We start from the raw sequence: 20019 nt of genomic DNA, 5'->3' as shown, positions 1-20019 counted from the left end.
GATTTATGTCCTTTTTGGACTTTGAAAATATCAAATATTAAACACGGGTCAGTGTTCAGCTGGCCTGACTCCACCCCAATTAATATCATGCACTGCCATTCCAGGAAACAGCACAGATTCTCAGGTCTTAGGTATGGGTGTTAGTTGATGGCGCAGTGCAATTGGAATGATCCCAGGTATATAACCACGATGTATTATATACATACACATAAGCCATACGCATGTTTTTGCTTCATGTATGTACATCAGGTTATTTTTGAAATATGAAATAGGCAAAGCCTAGAAATGGATGAAGCATGGTTGGTTAGAGTTTCTTCCTAATCTTGGTTCCGGTATTGACTCGAGTGTGCGCTAAACGCAAACAAATTTTTATCTCCCGAACATTCATTGGGACCGGTAGGGGACAATTCTCACTCTGTTCAATCGAGAGTTCAAAGAACACAATACCCCATGCAGTGATGAAGTATATAACTTAAATTTAAATAAACGAATGATTTCAAAGATAGTTTTTTTTAAACTTCCAGAAGTTTAGCACTACTGAAGCAGTCTTATGCACCAACCACCCTTATACACCACCCTCGAGAACAAACATGTCCAAGTCCTGCAAAAATTGAGGTTATTTGAAGCATTAAGAAAGCGATTTGTGTTCTGCAGTGTTCAAATATATAATTCCATTTAAATAAAGGTTCAAAGAGGTTAAAGAGGCATATAAATTAATTAATTCCGAGTTTTACCGCCGTTTTACCCAGTGTCTCTTACATCACCCTATCAAACACATTATATTAGTTTTTCGTGCCTGTTATTTGTGTCCTTTATAACGTCCTTTAAAACAGTGAGTTTCCTGTTTGGAATGATTTCTGCAGACAGGCAAACGGAGTAAAAATATTATCTCACTCCTCTCAGCGCATGTGCGATCGGGACGAATTCAGAGACAAAGGACGTTTAAACGGCAAACTTGTCTTCACATTCAAAATACAACATTCAATTTAATGAAGCTGTTCCTCGATCATAAACTGTTAAGACAAATGGACGGACGGACAGACAGACACGAACCAATTGCTTAACCCCACTCTTTACTTCGCGTGCGCAGGCTGATTATTGAAATAGGGATTACATGCATTGTGGTTCGAAAGATATTGCGTTTTTGAAGGAATTTGACAAAAATTCCTCTTTTTGTAATTTGCGTTTCCGACCCCGACCGACAGTCATACGATTTATTCATTTCATCAAGAAAATGGTAACCACGCATGTGATAAACGCTGCATTCATAAATGAGTGAATGGACGACAACAGGTCAAACAACCCAAAACCATTGCAGTTACATGTCAATACAATACAGGAATCAAAAATCTCTTAAAGCAAAGCATATTTTATTGACATCGGAGGAAAACCTACAGCACCAAAGAGCTTGTGTTTGTAAACTTTTTTTGTTGTTGTGTTTGTGTGATGTTTGAACAGCTTGGTGAACGATCATGTTCCCAACATAAAGCAATTACACACAACTGCCATACTAGCAATCATTTCTAAAGCTTCAAATTACCAATCCAAAGCTTCTGCTGCCATTACAGCCGAAGGCAAAATAATCATGTTGAGGAAGCGACAAGACGCAAGAGACGAGTGAAACAAGTGCGCGCACACATATGGGGAAATGTGAAGTTCGTCATTCTAAATTAATTATGCTTCACGTAAGGCCATCACAGTAAAACTGTGTACATAAATACCGTGATAAATATTGTCAGAAGTTCATGAAGAAATTGTGGCATTATCTTGACGCAAACCTGAGATGGGCGTAAAAATCCCAATACTTTGCCACGTGTGGATGGCCTTAGTTGATCATGCATTGCAATCGCAATTTATTTTGCTAGACTAAAATAATTATGAGCAAACAAAAAAATTATTTCGAGAAGCACCACCTTTTACATAAGATGGACGCATTTAATCATACACTGATCTAATCATTATTCTGTTCTGTAAGACCGATATTGAAGCCATCTTGGTGTAGTGGTTAGAGTGGCCGATCGACCCTCACAAGGTAACGACATAAATTCCTGACACACACAAAAAAAAACACAACTTCACCACAATAGTCACAGCTTTGAGCTGCCTGGAAAACAGTAGTGAAAACAGTAATGAAAACAGCATTTCACCAACAACCTTCGGGGATTGTGCTAACTGAGGGCAACGTCAGAACCCATCGTTCACGTAATTCGATGAAACAAAGGCAGGCAAGCAAACGGCCTTCGGTCTCTGCCTGGCCACAGTTACAGCCGATCGCATCACCACTGCTACCAGTACCTGCAAAGATAAACGGGTAAAATAAATGATGTAAAAATAAATAAAATTAAGTTTGCCTCTTCTTCGCTCTACTCGGAGCACCGGAGGCAAATTTTGGCAGGACTTGCATAGACTGCATTGGTGACGAGGCAGCTGCTTTGATTCGGTTCGAAGCGACTTGGTCTTTGATCGGAGACTGTTCGGCTTAACATTGTTTGCACATCCGTCCTTTGCATGGACTGCCTCAACACTGATCGATACAGTAGAAACAGTGAAACAGGTGTAAAACCTCTGTTTCAAGGGAGATGTTTCCCAACAACTGGGATTATTTCCACATGCATTTCCTGCATGCTTGTTTATTTTTAAAATCTTTTTGGCTCTCCCTCTCTGCAGATCTTCCCTTAGCAATAATAAACTCCACCTTATTTGTTCATTATTGTACGTATCTGTCCTTTTCGAGAATATTCCAGCCCTTGAATGTAAATGTGTCTTCCCACACTCCCTTAGCACACCCAACAACAGACGTGTTTATTGCTGGCTTAACTTCGTGCGAGCCTTGGCAGCATTGTTACCGGAAGCCAGAGTGCTTGACCTGAAGAGGGTGGTGCCTCATCCACCTCAACATTGGCTTGAGAGGCGGCAACAGCAGAGGAAAGATTGGAATTTGAGTTTGTTCCCAGCCCAGAGCTTATGTCCAGGTTGGGGAAGAGCAATGATGAAAACCCATGTCCAGGACTAAGTGACGAGGTATTGGGGAAGGCCACAGCCTTCTTCGGGAATTGCTGTGTAATACTAGGCCTCGCAGTATGGGTTGTAGAAACAGAGGGAGTGGATGAGACAGTATGGGTGGAAGAAAAGACCAAAGGTGGTTGACCAAGCCCATTGTTTGTCATGGCTGAAGCTTGCGGAGAGGGAACTGAAAGAAGTAACCCTGGAGGGAGAGAAAACGAGGACAAAGAGGAGAAGGGGTTAGAAGAAGGGCCACTGGATGTGGATGCCATAGCAAATGGAGAAGAAAAGGAAAATCCAGAGGAAGCAGATACAGCTGGAGAGCCAGAGGGAGTCAGGGTAGGGCTGATCACCCCATGACCAGAAATGCATGATTCATCACTGGCACTTGGATCCCCTATTCCACTGAAGGTAATCAGACCATCATGAGCACCACCAAGCAGTTCCATACGAGACTCGCTTTGGGCCCCCAACTCGCCTTCACCTCCACCAGGACCCGGAGTTTCGGGAGAAGAGATCGCAGATATTTCAAGTGGCTGGCTGATTGCGCTTACCTGGACGAGAGGCAAAAACATCACGGTCAAGCAAATGGACATTTTTGTCACAGACATTTCAGATGCAATGGACCTTTCCCTAACAGAAGTCATGACATTTTAATCGACAAAGGCAGGTCACACTCAGATGCTTGGTGTGTGAATGGACCCAGACCGACCTTTACATGAAGTTTGAGAATCACTTATTGAGATATATTCCATGATTTTTTTTTTTACTTCAAGCAGGTGGGGAGGGAAGAGCAAGCTCAGGCATGAGATGCAGGTGTGTGTTCAAAAAACATCCGCCACTTAAATGTCCAACAAATGATAGAGGAACCGTGGGACCAAATTACCTGTGGATAATTAGTGCGAAACTTCTGATGAGAATGAGATTCAAAGAAAACAGAGTAAAGCTATTGGACTTTACAAATGCAAATTTGGAAGAAATTAGTAAGTAAGTGTATGAACAAAGGAGCACATACACATGTTTATAACTGAAAATGAAGGATTTTCCATCGTATCGGGAGAGATGGGAATGACATGTTCCGAGCAAGTGCTTAGTTTTCAGTTGCATATAAATGCAGGAAAAAAATCAACATAGTTGAGTAGTGGTTAACTTTCTTGAACATAGATCAGGTTTCCTTGAAGGGCAAGTATACACGCAATGTGCGAAGTTGCTTATGAAGCCTCAAGTTTACAAATTAATCCATTACCATCGAAGAGATGTTCAAAGGAGAGCCCGAGTTCTGGCTTCCGGGGGGCCGGAAACCCACACCTCCTCTCCGCTTTCCATTGGAAGGTCCAACCAGACACGTTCGCTTCTTTTTCAGACGCCTACGGCCATCTCCAGCTTCAGCAGATCTCCCGTTGTTTTCGTTTGGAGAGCAGGGCAGAAAATGTATGATTGGGCATTGATCATTTAAGGTTCTCATATCCACGAGAGGGTCACTTCCTGAACCAGAAAGTGGGTGAGACCAGCTGGCAGGATGTTGTGCTGGCAAAGGACTAGGATCAGGTTCTGTGGCAGAGAAGTTAGTTAGTTAAATCTTGCACAGAGATCACGACGACTTCCTTGAGTATTACACCTACTGTTTCCAACACAAAAAAACTACTTAAAACAACCTAAGCTCATGACAGGCAATTCCTAATCTCATATTTCTCAACTCACAGCCTGATTGAAAAAAGACAAATCAATCAATATTAAAATTTAATTGAGATATTTTAATATTTAACCTGATATGCCCTTTTAAAAGGCCAAAGCTTACCTCGTCCCAAATCAATTCACCAGTCACGGCTCTTCTTACCTGCTATTGCTAGTTTGCTGCTGCTGTTGCTGCTGCTGTTGCTGCTGCTGCTGCCAATGGAACTGTTATCCACTGTGGCACGAGGTGAATGAGGGTGTTGAACACAAGGTGACCCACGTTGGCAGACCTATAATGCACACACGCACACACAAACACTCGTCGATGTGAGTACATCAATGAGGCGAGACAAATATTTACCAGAAATCCGGTTGCAAATTATTCCCCCACGATGCTAGCCTACCTTACACCTCCAACGACTAAAGCCCTATATTTTTTCCTTCCGTGGAAATAACCCAAAACAAGCTCATCCAAACTTTAGAATTAAAATTTCTTCATATTCCTCCATTCCACTTATAAACGTACCTTTCGTCACCTCCCAAAGTACGTTTCTACTTCTCTCAAAATCACTCGCCTCAACTCTAATTCCTATAATCATTCCTGGTCAACAATCGGCAGAAGAACCAAAAAATATTATTTTTGACAAACAATGACAAAATACGACAAATCCAAAAAGTTCACCAACCGAACACATAATAATTAAGACAACCATGAGAGTACTCACTCACCTTCTGGGTGGGTTGAGTTTGCACATGACTTGCTGAAAAAAGTAAAATCTGTATTTTGCAAGAAGACTAGATGTTAGTGTGGTGTGTGTCTAAAAGGTTTGAGATGGTCAAAGGGTACGTTCCGATAGTAGTTTACGGTCTAAAGAGTCTAAATGCTCCAATCTCGAAAGTATGTAAATGTCTAAGGGGCCTAAAGACGTCTGAGGGGATCTAAAGTGTCGAAAAAGGTCTCAAGCTCTAAATCCAAGCAGTCTAAAGAGGTCTCACATGTCTAGAGTGACTCAAGGGTCTAAGGGGTCCAAAGGGAGTCAAAGGACTTAAGGGGAGTGTCACGGATTTGTAAATCCTATATAATTGGAAATGTGAAGTATTCTGTCAAAAGCAACATGCATTTTATTATTTTTTGGGATACAATGTCGAGGCTCGTATGAGAGCTAACACACAGGACGTACAACAAGGGGAGCAGGAGAAAAGAGCGGCGGGAGAGGGAAGGAAAAAAACAACAGTGTGGAACAGAGACATGAGGAGATCTGTGGAAGAGAGAGGGATGGGGCGGGGAACACGGGGTATACAAGATGGACAATACCGGGACTTTCAGGAAGGAAAGCAGGGAATTTGAAGGAGGTGGGTTTGGGTGGATTAGCGGGGGTTGAAAAGATTGTGGTTTTGGATGGGGGATGATAAGAGGTGGTGGTGAACAGCTGTTTTGAAAACCTGGAGGGAAGAGTGGGATCGAAGAGTGTGGAGTTTGTTCCAAAGGTGAGAAAAAAAAGAGGAATGAAAGAGTGAAGGGGAGCAGTAAATCGTGATTTTGGTATTTTTACCAGAAGGGGGTTGTTCGTGGACCTTGAGTGCCCTGCAGAACAATGGAGGGGGGGGGGACGTATCGCAGACATAGCGGGGGGGAGACGAGAGAGGAGATGGAAGAAGACAGAAACACCACCAACTTGCCTGCGGTGAGAGACCAAAAGACTCAGCCTCACCGCGGGAGATACCAATGATCCTAAATGCCTTGGTTTCCAGAGTGTGAAGCTGAGAAAGGTGAGAGGCAGGAGCACCAGCCCAGAGGGGAGAGCAGTACTCCACCAGGCTGCGGACGACAGCTTTGTTTGTGGTCAGGACCTCAGGTGGGCCGAGGAAGGACTTTGCACGATGGAGGATTCCCAGTCGGTGACTGGTTTTGGAGGCCAGGTTGGAAATGTGGCTTTCCCAGGAAAGATCATGGCAGATAGTGAGACCCAGACGCTTGAATGAAAGGACTTCCTCAAGAGGATTGTTGAGAAAGTAGATGGGGGGTTTTCTACACGGTCCTTTTGGAGAGACATTGTGAGAGTCTGAGATTTATCAGGATTGAAAGACATAAATTCCTATAGTAACTGTAAGATTCTGAGAATAACTGTAAGATTGCATTGCATAACTCTGATAGTAACTGTAAGAAAGGCAACTCGGGTGACAGTGAATTAATTAAATGGTAAACGTATTGGGGGAAAGGATACATGTGCAGACAACTGAATGCATCATTGACATTGGTATCATGATGGAATATCAACAGAACTTTGAGGATGACTTTTGTTGAAGCTACAGTGTTCTGGTAACATGACAGCTTCACTCCTACATTGGGGAGCATTGGACTGGATGAAAGATTTGTTATGGAAAAGCAATGCCCCGATCCAATGGTCAAACTTTAGTAAATCTTTGAATTCAGACTGTCTGTCGCCTTGTTTCGGGGTTGACCTTGAGTTGGTACAATAAAAGTTGAAGCGATGAGCGTTTGGCAGAATCGACACGGAGGAGGTCTTGGAGGTGAACCAGAGATCCAGCTCTAGCAGCGTTCGGAGCTTTGGAGTGGCGGAGTGCAGTCAAGTTTGTTTTTACGAAAGATGGACTGTGCACAGCAGAGACAGAGTGTGACGGCATCGTGAGCCGTGTATCATTGGGCGCACATTCAGCACAGACCCAATCGTGATCCAGTGCACGTTCGCAGGTGCTCAGATTCACTCCTGCTGGCAGACTGGTTGTGCTCACGAGGAGCCAACGCAACACTCGGGGTGCAAAGTAACTCCACATTGACATTCCACACCAACAGCTTCTCTGGGCATCTCACGTCAAGGTTGTCCCTCCTCCCCACTCCTTCTCAAGCAACGGCCAGGGTCACAGCGAGATTCCATACTGCGAGAGAATTCCTGTGGGGTTCACTCATTTCAAAAACACAGTCGATCCACTGTATACTTGCTATCAACAGTGCAAGATACAGACTTTGATTCACGGCACATATCCCATAAAAGGGGTGTGTTAAAACATGAGTGGAAAGTTGCTTTCTCAGAGGGTGTAAATTGTCTAAGAGTTGTGAAAGTATTTGAAACTGCATTGAAGTATATGTGAGGATATGTTTGTCACTTTGATTAAGTTTTAAAAAGCATTGAACGTGACTTGTTATTCCTGTGTGGTATTTTACAGTTACTGAGGATTGATGATGAATTATTGTGATTGAAATGTGATTTAATTGTGATTAATTATTGTGATTGAATTATTATTGCATCATAGTAGTACTTGCATCATAGACAGTGGGATTTAATTAATTGCATTTTAAATTTCCTTCTGCTTTATGTCATGCGCTGGTTGTCACCTGATTGTTAATTGACTGAAAAGTTTAAAGTGATCATTTTAATTGTCTGCTGCACTCCCCTCCTGGTACTTGCAGGGCACTCACTCTGAGGCACAACGACCGTGCGTAATAGGAGTAAAGGTCTAAAAGTTCGAGGTATATTTGGGTATAAAAGGTCTAATGTGTGAAGGGGCCTAAGAGTGTCTAAAATGTTTAAAGAGTCTTAAAGGTAAGAAGGGGTCTGAGGGGTCCTGAGGATGTTATCGTTCGACAGGATTCTAAAGGGTCTAACAGGATCTTAGGGATCTTCAGGTTCTTAAATGGTTTTTTTGGGGGGGGGGGTCTATAAGGTTCCAAGAGGGTCTTAAGGTATATAGGGGTCTAAGGGGTTTTCAGAAAGTAAATGTCTAATGGTATCTAAAGGGCCTAAAATGTGTAAAGGGTCTTAAAAAGGTCCAAGGTGTCTAAGAGTTTAAAAGGTATGTTGCAATAGTATGTAATTAAAAGATTTGTAGTCACGTGGGTTAGTGGCTCGACATACACTTTCTCCATAACATATAGATTACACAAGTGACTGGAGGATTTTAAAAATATTTTTGTATACATAGTCGAGGCTCATGGAAGAGCTAGTACAGTGAATGGATCAGGACGTAACAGACAAAAACAGGAAGCAAAACACGCATGCATCTGGTGGACAAAAAGGACACAGAAGGACACTCCAACGAGGGAAAATCGGAAGGAGGAGAGATTTGGGCGAGGTTAACGAGTGGAGCAAAGATAATGATTTTGGATTGGGGACGATTGGAGATGGTGGCGAACAGGTGTCTTGAAAACCTGGAGAGAAGAACGAGATTGAAGAGAATGTGGAAGTTGGTTCCACAGGTGGGAAAAGAGGAACAAATGAGTGGAGGTGAGCAGTGATCCTGGTTTTAGATAGTTTCACCAGAAGGGGGTTGATGGTGGACTGTGTGAGCCCTGCAAAATCGTTGGGGGGGGGGACATAACATGGAAAGAGCAGAGGATGCAAGATCAGAAAGGAGGTGGTAGAAGACAGAAAGATCATAAACCTGTCTGTGATGGTGAAGTGATAGATAGGTCCATGGACTCATCTTCAGCATGGGAGATAATGATGATTTTGAAGGCCTTTGTTTCCTTGACATCAAGTTGAGCAAGTTGTAAAGCAGGAGAGCCAGCCCAAAAGGGAGAGCAATACTCCATCAAGCTGCGGATGAAGGCCTTGTAGGTGGATAGGAGTTCAGGTGTGTCAAGGAAGGACTTTATATGATGGAGAATGCTGAGTCAGCAACTGGCTTTGGAGGCCAACGTTGAAATGCGGTTTGCTCAAGAAAGTTCACGGCTGATAGAGAGACCCAGGAGTTTGAATAACTGAACTTCCTCAAGAAGATTGTTGAGAAAGTAGATAGGGTTTGTCAGATGGTCCTTTCAGAGAGAGATTGCGATCGTGTTAGATTTGTCAGGATGGAAAGATATAGTCCAAGTGTTTGACCATCTTTGGATTTATTTCAAGGTCTGAAGAGAGGGAAGAGGCTGCAGCCTGTTTTTCTGAAGGATGAGGGATGTCATGGTCAGTAAGCCATGTGTGGAGTTGGCCGAGGATGCTGCAGGCAGAGAGTGTGGAGAGCAAGGCAGGAGGTCAGATTGTATCAAAAGCTACCGAGGTAGTCATGGCAGGAATTTGTAATTTGGGCTTGGGTGCCAGCAATAGCTTGCTTACTCTTCAAGAAAGACACCGTGGGATCTTTAAGGGCCATCAACTAATGCTGGCTTGTGAGAAAACAGGTGTAACGTACGTGTGTGTGTGTGTGTGTGTGTGTGTGTGTGTGTGTGTGTGTGTGTGTGTGTGTGTGTGTGTGTGTGTGTGTGTGTGTGTGTGTGTGTGTGTGTGTGTGTGTTTGGTTTCATGGTGGAAATAAATTTAGGGATTAGGTGTGTTTTTTTTCTTGAAGAGAACCTTGTAAGACCATACTCATGATGAAGCAAACAAGATGGTTCCAATTGGGTTTCACATCCAACTCTTACAATCACATGAAAGCAAAACTAAAAAGCTGGTACATATAAATCATGACATCTGGGGTGAACAATGGTCACTGATTGCTTTGAGTCAAAATGATAGATATACATCCGCAAGAATCTAATTATTATTATTATTATTATTATTATTATTATTATTATTATTATTATTCTTCTTCTTTAACAGCCACAATTATTCCCATGTTTTGGAGGTGTTGGCCAGGTGAAGCTTGGCCCAAGTCTTTTACAAACTGACTGGCCAGTCCTGACGTTCAACGAAGGTTGGGACAGGAATTTCATAGCGTGTTCAGGGTGCCGGCAACAGCACGCCTACTCTTCCAGAAGGACACCATGGGATCTTTGAACATCCACCAACTAATGCGGGCAGTCAGGACTCCCAGTTTAACGTCCATGTGACGGACGGCACACATATTGATGAATCACCCTGCCGATGAAACACCAGAATGACAGTTTATACCTGGGTTGGGATTTAAACCTAGGCTAGACAGCTTAGAAGCAAGTGTGTGTACCTCGAGGTCATCCTGCCAGCCCCAGATGTAGACATGAATAGAATAAAAAAAGAAAGCTAATCAAATTATTCCATTTAATTATGAAACAACTTACTTTCCTTCTTCAGAATTTGATGGTGAAAACCCTTAACCACTGTACTGTGTCATTTTAACGATTTGAAAACAAAGTACTGTACTCAGTTAGCCAATAAAACATGCCATGGATATGTGTTGGAGCTCTTGTTCCACACCAAGTTGGATGCAGTTGAGCAAAATACAACAGAAGCAGCAAAATGAGGTTCTGGGATTCGCACCTTTTTCCCGTTGTTTGGAGATTCTACCCTATTAAGTGGGATTCGGACAGGCAGCTTGCTGGGTAACCCCCATTGCGGTTCAACAGATGTCTTTCCTCCTCCACCGGCTGTCCCTCCAGGAGCGCCCCCCACACCATTACTCCGGCAACCTCCAGGACCATGTCCTTCACCACGCACGGTGCTCAGCGGGATGCTGATCGGAAGGCTCGTGATGGAGCGCCCACTCCGCTTGGGTGTGGATGAGAATGGGAGGAGAAATTAAATGGAGACCTATGGTTGGTCAACTGGAGTATCAAACGCCATGTCGTGATAGAGTGATAATGCAAATCTGAGCTCGACAATTGTTGCTGACAGATCAATTTGGATTTTATTCATCATGAGCCAGCTTTGGGGTTGTTCAGCCCCCACTTTTAATCAAAAATATTTTCCACATTTAAAAAAGATCATTTGCAGGGTGGCCTCCAAAAATTTAAATAATAAATAAATACCTTTCCTTTTACACAAGGACAATCTTTATTATTCATCACAAAGTACCCTGGGGGCATTAATCATCTACAATATGTGCACTGGCTTCAGATATAGTCCATACCAGCTGTTTGTACGTCAGGCAGATTTATCCAAACCTGAATGTCATTATTGAGCAAGCTGGGTTTTTAACTGGCAAACAAGTAGAAACTCGGTAATACTCCGCACACTCGATGTTTTCAGAAACTACCAATACAACTCCAAAACACTGTTGCCTTCAGCTGGATTTCAATCTACAAGCTCCGCATATTCAGTCGAGCGTAGCCACACATGTTGATTGAAACAAAAATAACCAGAGTTGGTGTCAAAGCCACCCAATGCTCACCTGTTTATACATTTTTCGTTTTTGAAAGACTAAGCTAATAATATTTTTTATAAAGCATTGCAGTGAAGTCTGATCCAAATAAATTTAAAGCAATATATGTATTTGTATATTGTAATCAGTAAACTAGTACACATATTAAATGAATGGCAAGCGTATAGTATAAACAGGCGAGCATTGGGTGGCTTTGACACCATCTTAGGTTGAAATTTTAAATTAAAAAAAAAAATAATTTGTTAATTTCAACTTCACTACACCAATAGTATACCCCAAAAGAACCTCCATGCCAAATATCAGCATCCCAGTACACATTAAATGAATGGCAAGCTTCTAAAAAATAACTTGCACCAAAAACTTTAACGTTGATGTGCTACAAAAAAGTTAAGTTCAAAACAGGTCAAAAATTTAAAATATTTGAAATTATTTTTTAATTTCAGCTTCACTACACCAATAGTATACCCCAAAGGAACCTCCATGCCAAATATCAGCATCCGAGTACACATAGTAAATGAATGGCAAGCTTCTAAATAACTTGCACCAAAAACTTTAACGTTGATGTGCTACAAAAAAGTTAAGTTCAAAACAGGTCAAAAATTTAAAACATTTGAAATTATTTTTTTATTTCAACTTCACTACATCAATAATATACCCAAAAGGAACCTCCATGCCAAATATCAGCATCCTGGTACACGTATTAAATGAATGGCAAACTTCTAAATAACTTGCACCAAAAACTTTAACATTTTCACGCTCACGCTGACGCTGACGCTGATGCTCACGCCGGGGGTATTGCTATAGTTCTCTGTTCTTCGAACAGGCGAGCATTGGGTGGCTTTGACACCATCTTAGGTTGAAATTTTACATTTTTATTCAAAATAATTGGTTAATTTCAACTTCACTACACCAATAGTATACCCCCAAAGGAACCTCCATGCCAAATATCAGCATCCGAGTACACATATTAAATGAATGGCAAGCTTCTAAATAACTTGCACCAAAAACTTTAATGTTTATGTGCTACAAAAAAGTAAAGTTCAAAGCAGGTCAAAAATAAAAAAAAAAATGAAATTTTTTTTGTAATTTCAACTTCACTACATCAATAATATACCCCAAAGGAACCTCCATGCCAAATATCAGCATCCCAGTGCACATATTAAATGAATGGCAAACTTCTAAATAACTTGCACCAAAAACTTTAACATTTTCACACTCACGCTGACGCTCACGCTCATGCCGGGGGTATTGCTATAGTTCTCTGTTCTTCGAACAGGCGAGCTAAAAATGACTAAAAAGGTAATTTTAACCATGACACACCCTCCCTCTCTTCAAGACGGAAGCTCTCATGCAGCATATCCATGTCTCTATTGGTTAATCTCTTTTAATGGGATCCTCTCATTTCCTCTCCATATCAAGGCTGGAGTGCCACCAAGGTAGTGTCCTGGACCCAGTCATGTTCCTCATCTTCATCAATGATCCTTCTGATTCCCTGGAAAATCCTGCTTATCTCTTTGCTAAGGATTCCACCCTCTGTCATGTCCTCATCCCCCAGACAGACAGGCAGGCAGCAGCCTCTTCCCTCTCTGCAGACATTGATAGAATCAGTAGCTGGTCCAACACTTGGAATATGTATTCCAGCCCTGAAAAAACATCCCACACACCTCCAAAATGACCCTCTGGGAAACCCTCCCATCTACTTCCAAAACAAACCACTTGAAGAGGTTAATTCACTCAAACATTTGAGCCTCACCATCAGTCTTGATCTTTCTTGGGCAAACTATATTTCTAAGATGGCCTCCAAAGCCAGCTGCCACCTCGGCATCCTCCTTTGTGCAAGATCTTTCATTGGCCAATCTGAACTTTTGACAACCTACAAGGCCTTCATTAGCAACTTGATGGAGTACTGCTCTACAAATTGGGCTGGCACCCCACCTCACACCTTATCCTCTTGTTTCACAGTCACAGTGATGAAGTGGAGAGCAAGGCCATCAAAATCATTTGGATCTCCCGTGACAAAGCCGAGCGTCTCGGTCTTTTACTTTTGCATTGCAGATAGGTTGGTGGCCGATCTGTATTCTTCATCCTCCTTTTTGGTCTTGCACTCTCTGCCCTCTCTTAGCTCTGTCCCTCCCAGGTTTCTGCAGGAGGCACACGGTCTTCCAGTAATCCTCTTCTTGTTTAACTTCCAAATTCCAGGCACACTGCTCACCTCTACTCATTGGTTCTTCTTTTCACTCGCCTGTGGAACCAATTTCCCCAGTCTACTCAGTCCTGTTCTTCCATCCAAGGCTTCAAGAGAGCTGTTCACCAGTACCTCAGATCATCCCCCATCCATACGCATGATCTCTTCTCCCAAAAAGGACCCCATTCCCAAGCACTCTCCTTTTCCAGGTCATTATGATTTTTCCCCTCTCTCTCACCCATTTTTGTTTGTTGGTTGTTGGTTGGTTTGTTCCTTTTACGTTTCATCCCCACTTTCCGCTTCCTCTTCTTGCTGTGTTTCAGCTTGTTCACCCTCATGTGTCTGTCTGTCTGTCTGTCTGTCTGTCTGTCTGTCTGTCTGTCTCTCTCTCTCTCTCTTTCTCTCTCTTTCTCTCTCTCTCGCTCTCTCTCTCCCCTCAATCTTACCCTCACCTCTACTCTGCTGTTGGTGTTTCCCCTTTCCATTTTGTTTCATGCCATTCTGCTCTAGCTCTTTCATGAGCCAAGACCATGTTTAAACCAAATTCATAAATTCAGTTACATTTTACATAAAGGTTAAGGCTCATGGAAGGGCTAAATGAGAGAGGTTGAAGGTCTACAATAAACAGCAATGCAGAGGGGACCAGGCATATGGCGAGCCACACATGCACAAGATCATGAGTGAAGATGTTGCACATCGAGATAAATGGAATGAGGACAGCTCCATACACAGTTGGAGGAGAATAAGACTCACGAAGTAGCAATTGGGCTCCAATCTTGATTTAGTGGAAGAAAGAGCATGAGAGGATTGGCAATTTCACAATTACGAAAACCACAAGGCCACAAACTTGCCTAAGGTGAGCAATGAGTTGTCCCTTGTACACTGTTATGAACTGGGGATGGTCAACAAAACTTAGCTCCCTTGACTATTTCAACATGGCGACCAGCCTTGGTGGTTTGTTTAGAAATATGGTTTGTCCATGAAAGGACACGACTAATCATGAGGCCCAAGGAGCTCCATTAATTGCACCTCTTTGAGATATTGATAATTAATAAACAAAAAATTTGGGATTTGGCAACTAATCACTCTGTGGAAAGAACGCAAGAGTGTAGAACTTCACAACAATGAATGAAAGATTCACAGTCACAAATCAGCTTTGAATTGTGTCCAGATAGGGAGTCAGGATGTAACTGCAGGTTTCCTACACAAAGGTAGAAAATATACCTGCACAAGGTAGAGTCAGCAGATAAGTACTGGAGTACAGCAGATCTCTTTTGTAAAGAAAAGACAGCAAGGTCTTGTGGTAGTGTTTTTTCAAAATGTTTGTTTGCCGTTTTTATTCTGAAAGCTCTTCTCGGATCATAATTTTTCTGTAAATTGACAACAGAGGATCATTTATACATCCGAAGAAGATTTGTACGAGTGTGCTGTTACGAAGTGCAATGGCTTCCAAAGGAAAAGCAGGAGAATGAAAGACATCAAAAGTAATGTGATTTATGGGCATTGAAGAAATCGGTCTATCTACCAAGGAGAAGACTCCAGGGTGGGTGGCAGACAATAACAAAGGCTTGGATGAGATTGGCATGAAATCTTGAGGTTGTGTCCATCTATTGCTGAGAAAGTTGACAAAGCATGGGTGCAATGGAGTGGGTGGCCAGGATTGAAACCAAAAATGGTCAGTTAGAGAAAAGGTTAAAACCAAAGGTCTGCAGCAACACATTATTTAATTATTTTGCTTATGATGGGAAGCTGGCACTGTAATCTTCCAGAGGATCTGCTGTGGGTATGAATCTTGTGATATTGCCAAATTCCATGAAAGCAGGCAGATCTTGGAGAATGACTTGCATCTGAACAGAGAAAGAAAATCAGATATGATCGATGCATACTTCTTGAATATAAAAGTGCTGATTCCATCTTCTGGGACAGTTACAGAGGAGGAACTGAAGTTGGTCAAAAAAAGAAGTGGAAAAAGCCAACATGTTGAAGTCAGCAGTCAGTAAGGAAGGGTAGGGTAGACACAGGAAAAGTAAGGGGGCCTATCATTAAAGACAGTGTTCAAACACTCTATCTTGTCATGAGTGGCATCATCATGTAAGCTCCATTCTTCAAGAGTAGTGGAAACAGAAGAGGAACATGTTCCAAAAAAAAACAATTGCACAAATTGCCTCCAAGCTTTGGAGGATGGTGAGAAGACAGACTCAAGTGAGATTGATGCTCTGGGGTTAAGACTACATGCACAATTCACATCTCTTCACCCATTTGGGTGTCTTTCTATTTGTTTGTTTGTGAGCACGATATTAAAAAAAATTACCCCTGTGTGGGGGTGACGGTCATCTCTATAATACCACAAGTTCTCAATGTTCAGTTCAGGTAACCGTGAAACAGTCCAAACTAACCGTTTAGATTGAAATAGTTCACAGAGATACACTAGGATAATACTACTAATGACATGATTAATAAATATGTATTGTTCATTTAGTACCTGGATTAACACATCAGAATCACCAGTAAGTGCAATACATGGTTTTCCGGTCCGTCCACTCTCTGGGGACATTTCACTTCCGGTTGTAGAAAAAAACGAAAAAAATAGGCTTAGCTCTCGGAGATTATGATAATCCTGTAGATTATTCTGCACTGATTATAATGCAACTTTCAGAATGAAAATTGGTCAAGTATTTATCGAGATATTGAAATTTGAAAAATCGTTAGAGCTCGTAAATTCATTAATTATTAATTCCATAGAAGTTTTGTGACACTGCACAAAGTAACATGTCAGGTATGAAAAACATTTTGTATGCCAGATTCATTAATTAATAATTCATTAATTATGGAATGTACTCATTGATATATTAATCAGAAAGCCCGAAGCATGTAGCATAATTTATCACTTATCCCCTCATCCGGGATCCGTGGCATCGCCCCACAGCCTGCAGCCCTATGTCCGCCGGTGATTATGTTAGATATCGGCACGATCGAGAGGAGCCTGCGAATCATCCCTGCTGATGCACTGAATTGATGCAATCGTTCGGCCAGAATATTCGTTGTCAAGATGTTGCGTGATTAAATCACCAATACAGTCACTCGAATTTATACCGCCGATATACTTCTTAACAATCACCTTCGCCCCAGAAACCACAGTCAATCTGAACCATGCTGGCCGCTGCTCAGACGCCATGACCGGACTACTGCACAGTTCTACTGCGCAGTTTGGTTAAAGATGACTCGGCATTTTGGCGCGCACGCACAAAATTATATTTTGAAAATAAATGCCGACGTTTACATTTCAGGTTTTGAAACTTTTGCACCTTTGGTGGAAAATGTATAAATATAAAAGGCTAAAAATGTGTTTTATATTTATATTTTATTTCTCCTTCCTTCCTTCTTTGCGAATCGCATCGGCGTTTTTGGCCATCTTCCAGATCACGTGACGATCAAACGGGAAGAAAATTCAAAAATCTGTCCAGTTAGATACAAGATAATATTTTTTACTATCATAATCAATAAACAGTTGCCGAATATCTTGTAAAATGGCAGACTAGATAGGTTTTGAAAATGGCGATTTTTATAACTTACGTGACCTCATGACCTCGTCGCTGACCTTGAACCCGGACAAAAGTTATATCGTTGTGCAACACTCATCGACCTCTACCCACATACTAAGTTTCATCAAGATTGGAAAGAAAAATTGTTGACGGACGTACGGACGGACGGTCGGACATTTGGCCCGGCTTTATTAGGTCATCTCGGTAGAGATGACCTAAAAAAGGTTATGGATAGATTCGGACGGAATTTGGTGGACAGGTTTGGTGTGTGTCCAGAATAAATTGATTAGATTTTGGTGAAGATCTGGATATACATTCTCGAATTTAAATTTTTTTGAAAGTGATCCTTCACCATTGAGAGGTTGAGCCAAAAACGATATATTTTTGGCTGTTTCAAAAAGTTGTGGACAAATTACGACAAAACTTGATGGATGAGTTGGGTAGGTGACAACAATAAGCCGAATGGACTTTGGTTAAGGTCCGGATGCAGATCCGACCTATCAGTGGGATAGAAATCGTAAACTGTTCAGTTTGGCGGAAGTATGCGCTCCACCAAGTATCATTCTAGTTTTGTGACTGTAAATGATATCCTGTTGGCTTCACATTTGAGGAAACGATATTTTTCAGCAAATGCCGTACCATACGTTTCATAACGCCAAGGGTGCGATGTTGAGCAGGAATGCTGGAAGGGAGAAGGGATTGGCTGAAAAGAGAAAAAAAAAAGAAAAAAAAAAGAAAGATGTTGAAAGGAGACCGAAGTAATGTTGATACCTGCAGGCCCTGAAATGCTTCACCAGTTTTTGAGAGATATAGCATTGAAGTGTGGTCCAATCTGCCACATTACTGAATGGTAAGATTTTCTTCCATGAGCCTCAATATACTACAAACGGAAAAATAAAAAAGTGGTGACCAGGGGTTGAATAGAGGGCTTACAAAGAAGATGTCTGGATTCTCTTTTGCTTAAAAAAAAAATACCTAAAATATTTATGCTGACATTCAATCCAGTTGATACATCAACTGGGTGCTTCTGTTTGCACCACACATCTTGTTACTGACGATACAATACCATGTAATGTTTAAAGTACAGCTCACACATACTGACTGTATTGTGCAAAAGTTTGCGTTATTCCAATGATATTCATACTTTGTTATCACTGATCATTTGATAAGTTTACTCAATCATATATGTGTTTTTGTATTATAAATTAAAAGCACTTACAAATGCACGTGCAACAAACTGCTTAAGTAACCAAGAAAAAGAGCAATCAGAGGTTGCAGACCCTCACCAGGGCTTGTTTTGTGTGGTGTTTGTGTACTGGTGTGTAACGTAATTCAAAACAGACATAATTATAACTGCCACTTTATAACTGCACCATGACCGGGTACCAAGACGTCCCGCTTTCATGTAACCCCGCTTTGATCAGACACCTGACCATGACCCATGACATTTATCATTATTAATCAATTGAATGTAGAAGGGAATTAAAATAAATTCAATTCAAATCGAATGGAAGAACAAATAGGTACATTCCTGCATTGGAGTCCTCGGAAGGAACCCGAACAAGCAAAAAGCAAAGTTTTTGAGAGCCGACATTTTTGAGAGTCATCAGTAGAAACCTGGATAGGATTCACATTTCAGCTGCTACTCCTCTACCCTCAAACCCGTCCAGGCACAGCCAAGTGAGTCTTAGGAAAAAAAAAATTTTAAATGGAAAAAAACCCAGATCAAAAAAATTAATCTTTCTGGCTGCCAGACCATGTAGCCAATTGGGTTGAAATTTAAAACTTACATTCCAAATGTCAACTCGATCATAATGGCGAAGTTTCATGTCAATTTTTTGAGTGGTTCCAGAGAAAACATTATTTAATATTTTTCTTCAATCCAATATGGCTGTCATGTGATCAATATCCAACCATGTGATCTTTCAATTATTCCTCAACAAACTTGGACACCCAAGGTTTGGGGAATATTTCTGTGAAGTTTCCCCTCGATCTGTCCAGCCGTTTTGGAGAAGAAGATTTGCATAGGTTTTAGGGTAAATCCAATCTGGCTGCCAAACCATGTGACCTATGACATCATATGTGTGAACCTGTTGTTCCTCATGGATAGGCGGTCATACATGTAAACTTTTGCCTCAACCTGTTCAGCCACTTCAGAGAAGATTTTTGAAGGTTTTTTTTTTTAGAAACAATATGGCTGCCGAATCACATGACCGATGATATCAATTTTTTTCTGTGGACCATTTTATCCCGAGATGACCCTCAAAAAATTTCATACTGATCAGATGTAGCATTATGCATATGCAATTATGATGGCATAACGAAGGCACCTATGATGTCATCAAAAAAACAAAATCACACTTCTTCCCCATGAGGAGTACTTGCCAAGTTTCAATTTTTTTCCTTGGTGCAGTTTTAGAGATACAGTTGTCCAAAGTTTTTCCGCTTTTCCAACATGGCTGCCACACCACATTACCTATGATGTCATAATTATCATTAAAACATTCCACATGAGTCGTCACTACTATGGTGAAAATTTCGTCTCAATCCGAAAAGTGGTTGGGGAGAAAAACACTAAAATTCTGT

The 20019-nt window shown here is 41.5% G+C and overlaps 1 protein-coding gene across 7 annotated transcripts in view; it reads right to left on the bottom strand.

Moving 5' to 3' along the window:
- Nucleotides 1-1351: 1351 nt before the first annotated feature.
- Nucleotides 1352-20019, bottom strand: part of DOT1L (DOT1 like histone lysine methyltransferase) — a 189243-nt gene continuing 170575 nt past the window's right edge. For 6 of the 7 annotated variants that reach the window (XM_085886127.1, XM_085886128.1, XM_085886125.1 and 3 more), the window contains 4 exons: nt 10866-11093; nt 4841-4967; nt 4250-4554; nt 1352-3557 (listed from right to left, as the gene is read on the bottom strand). In XM_085886127.1, coding sequence (XP_085742253.1) covers nt 2814-3557; nt 4250-4554; nt 4841-4967; nt 10866-11093 — 1404 coding nt within the window. In that variant the 3' untranslated portion in view covers nt 1352-2813. The remainder of the gene's footprint in view (nt 3558-4249; nt 4555-4840; nt 4968-10865; nt 11094-20019) is intronic. The other variant, XM_085886131.1, reaches the window with a different exon arrangement.

Source organism: Eptatretus burgeri, chromosome 6 (assembly GCF_056783735.1).
Source record: "Eptatretus burgeri isolate ZD-2024b chromosome 6, Ebu_testis_v1, whole genome shotgun sequence".
Lineage (NCBI taxonomy): Eukaryota > Metazoa > Chordata > Myxini > Myxiniformes > Myxinidae > Eptatretus > Eptatretus burgeri.
Note: the sequence above shows the minus strand (reverse complement) of the source record. Positions and strands in the feature narration are given on the sequence as shown.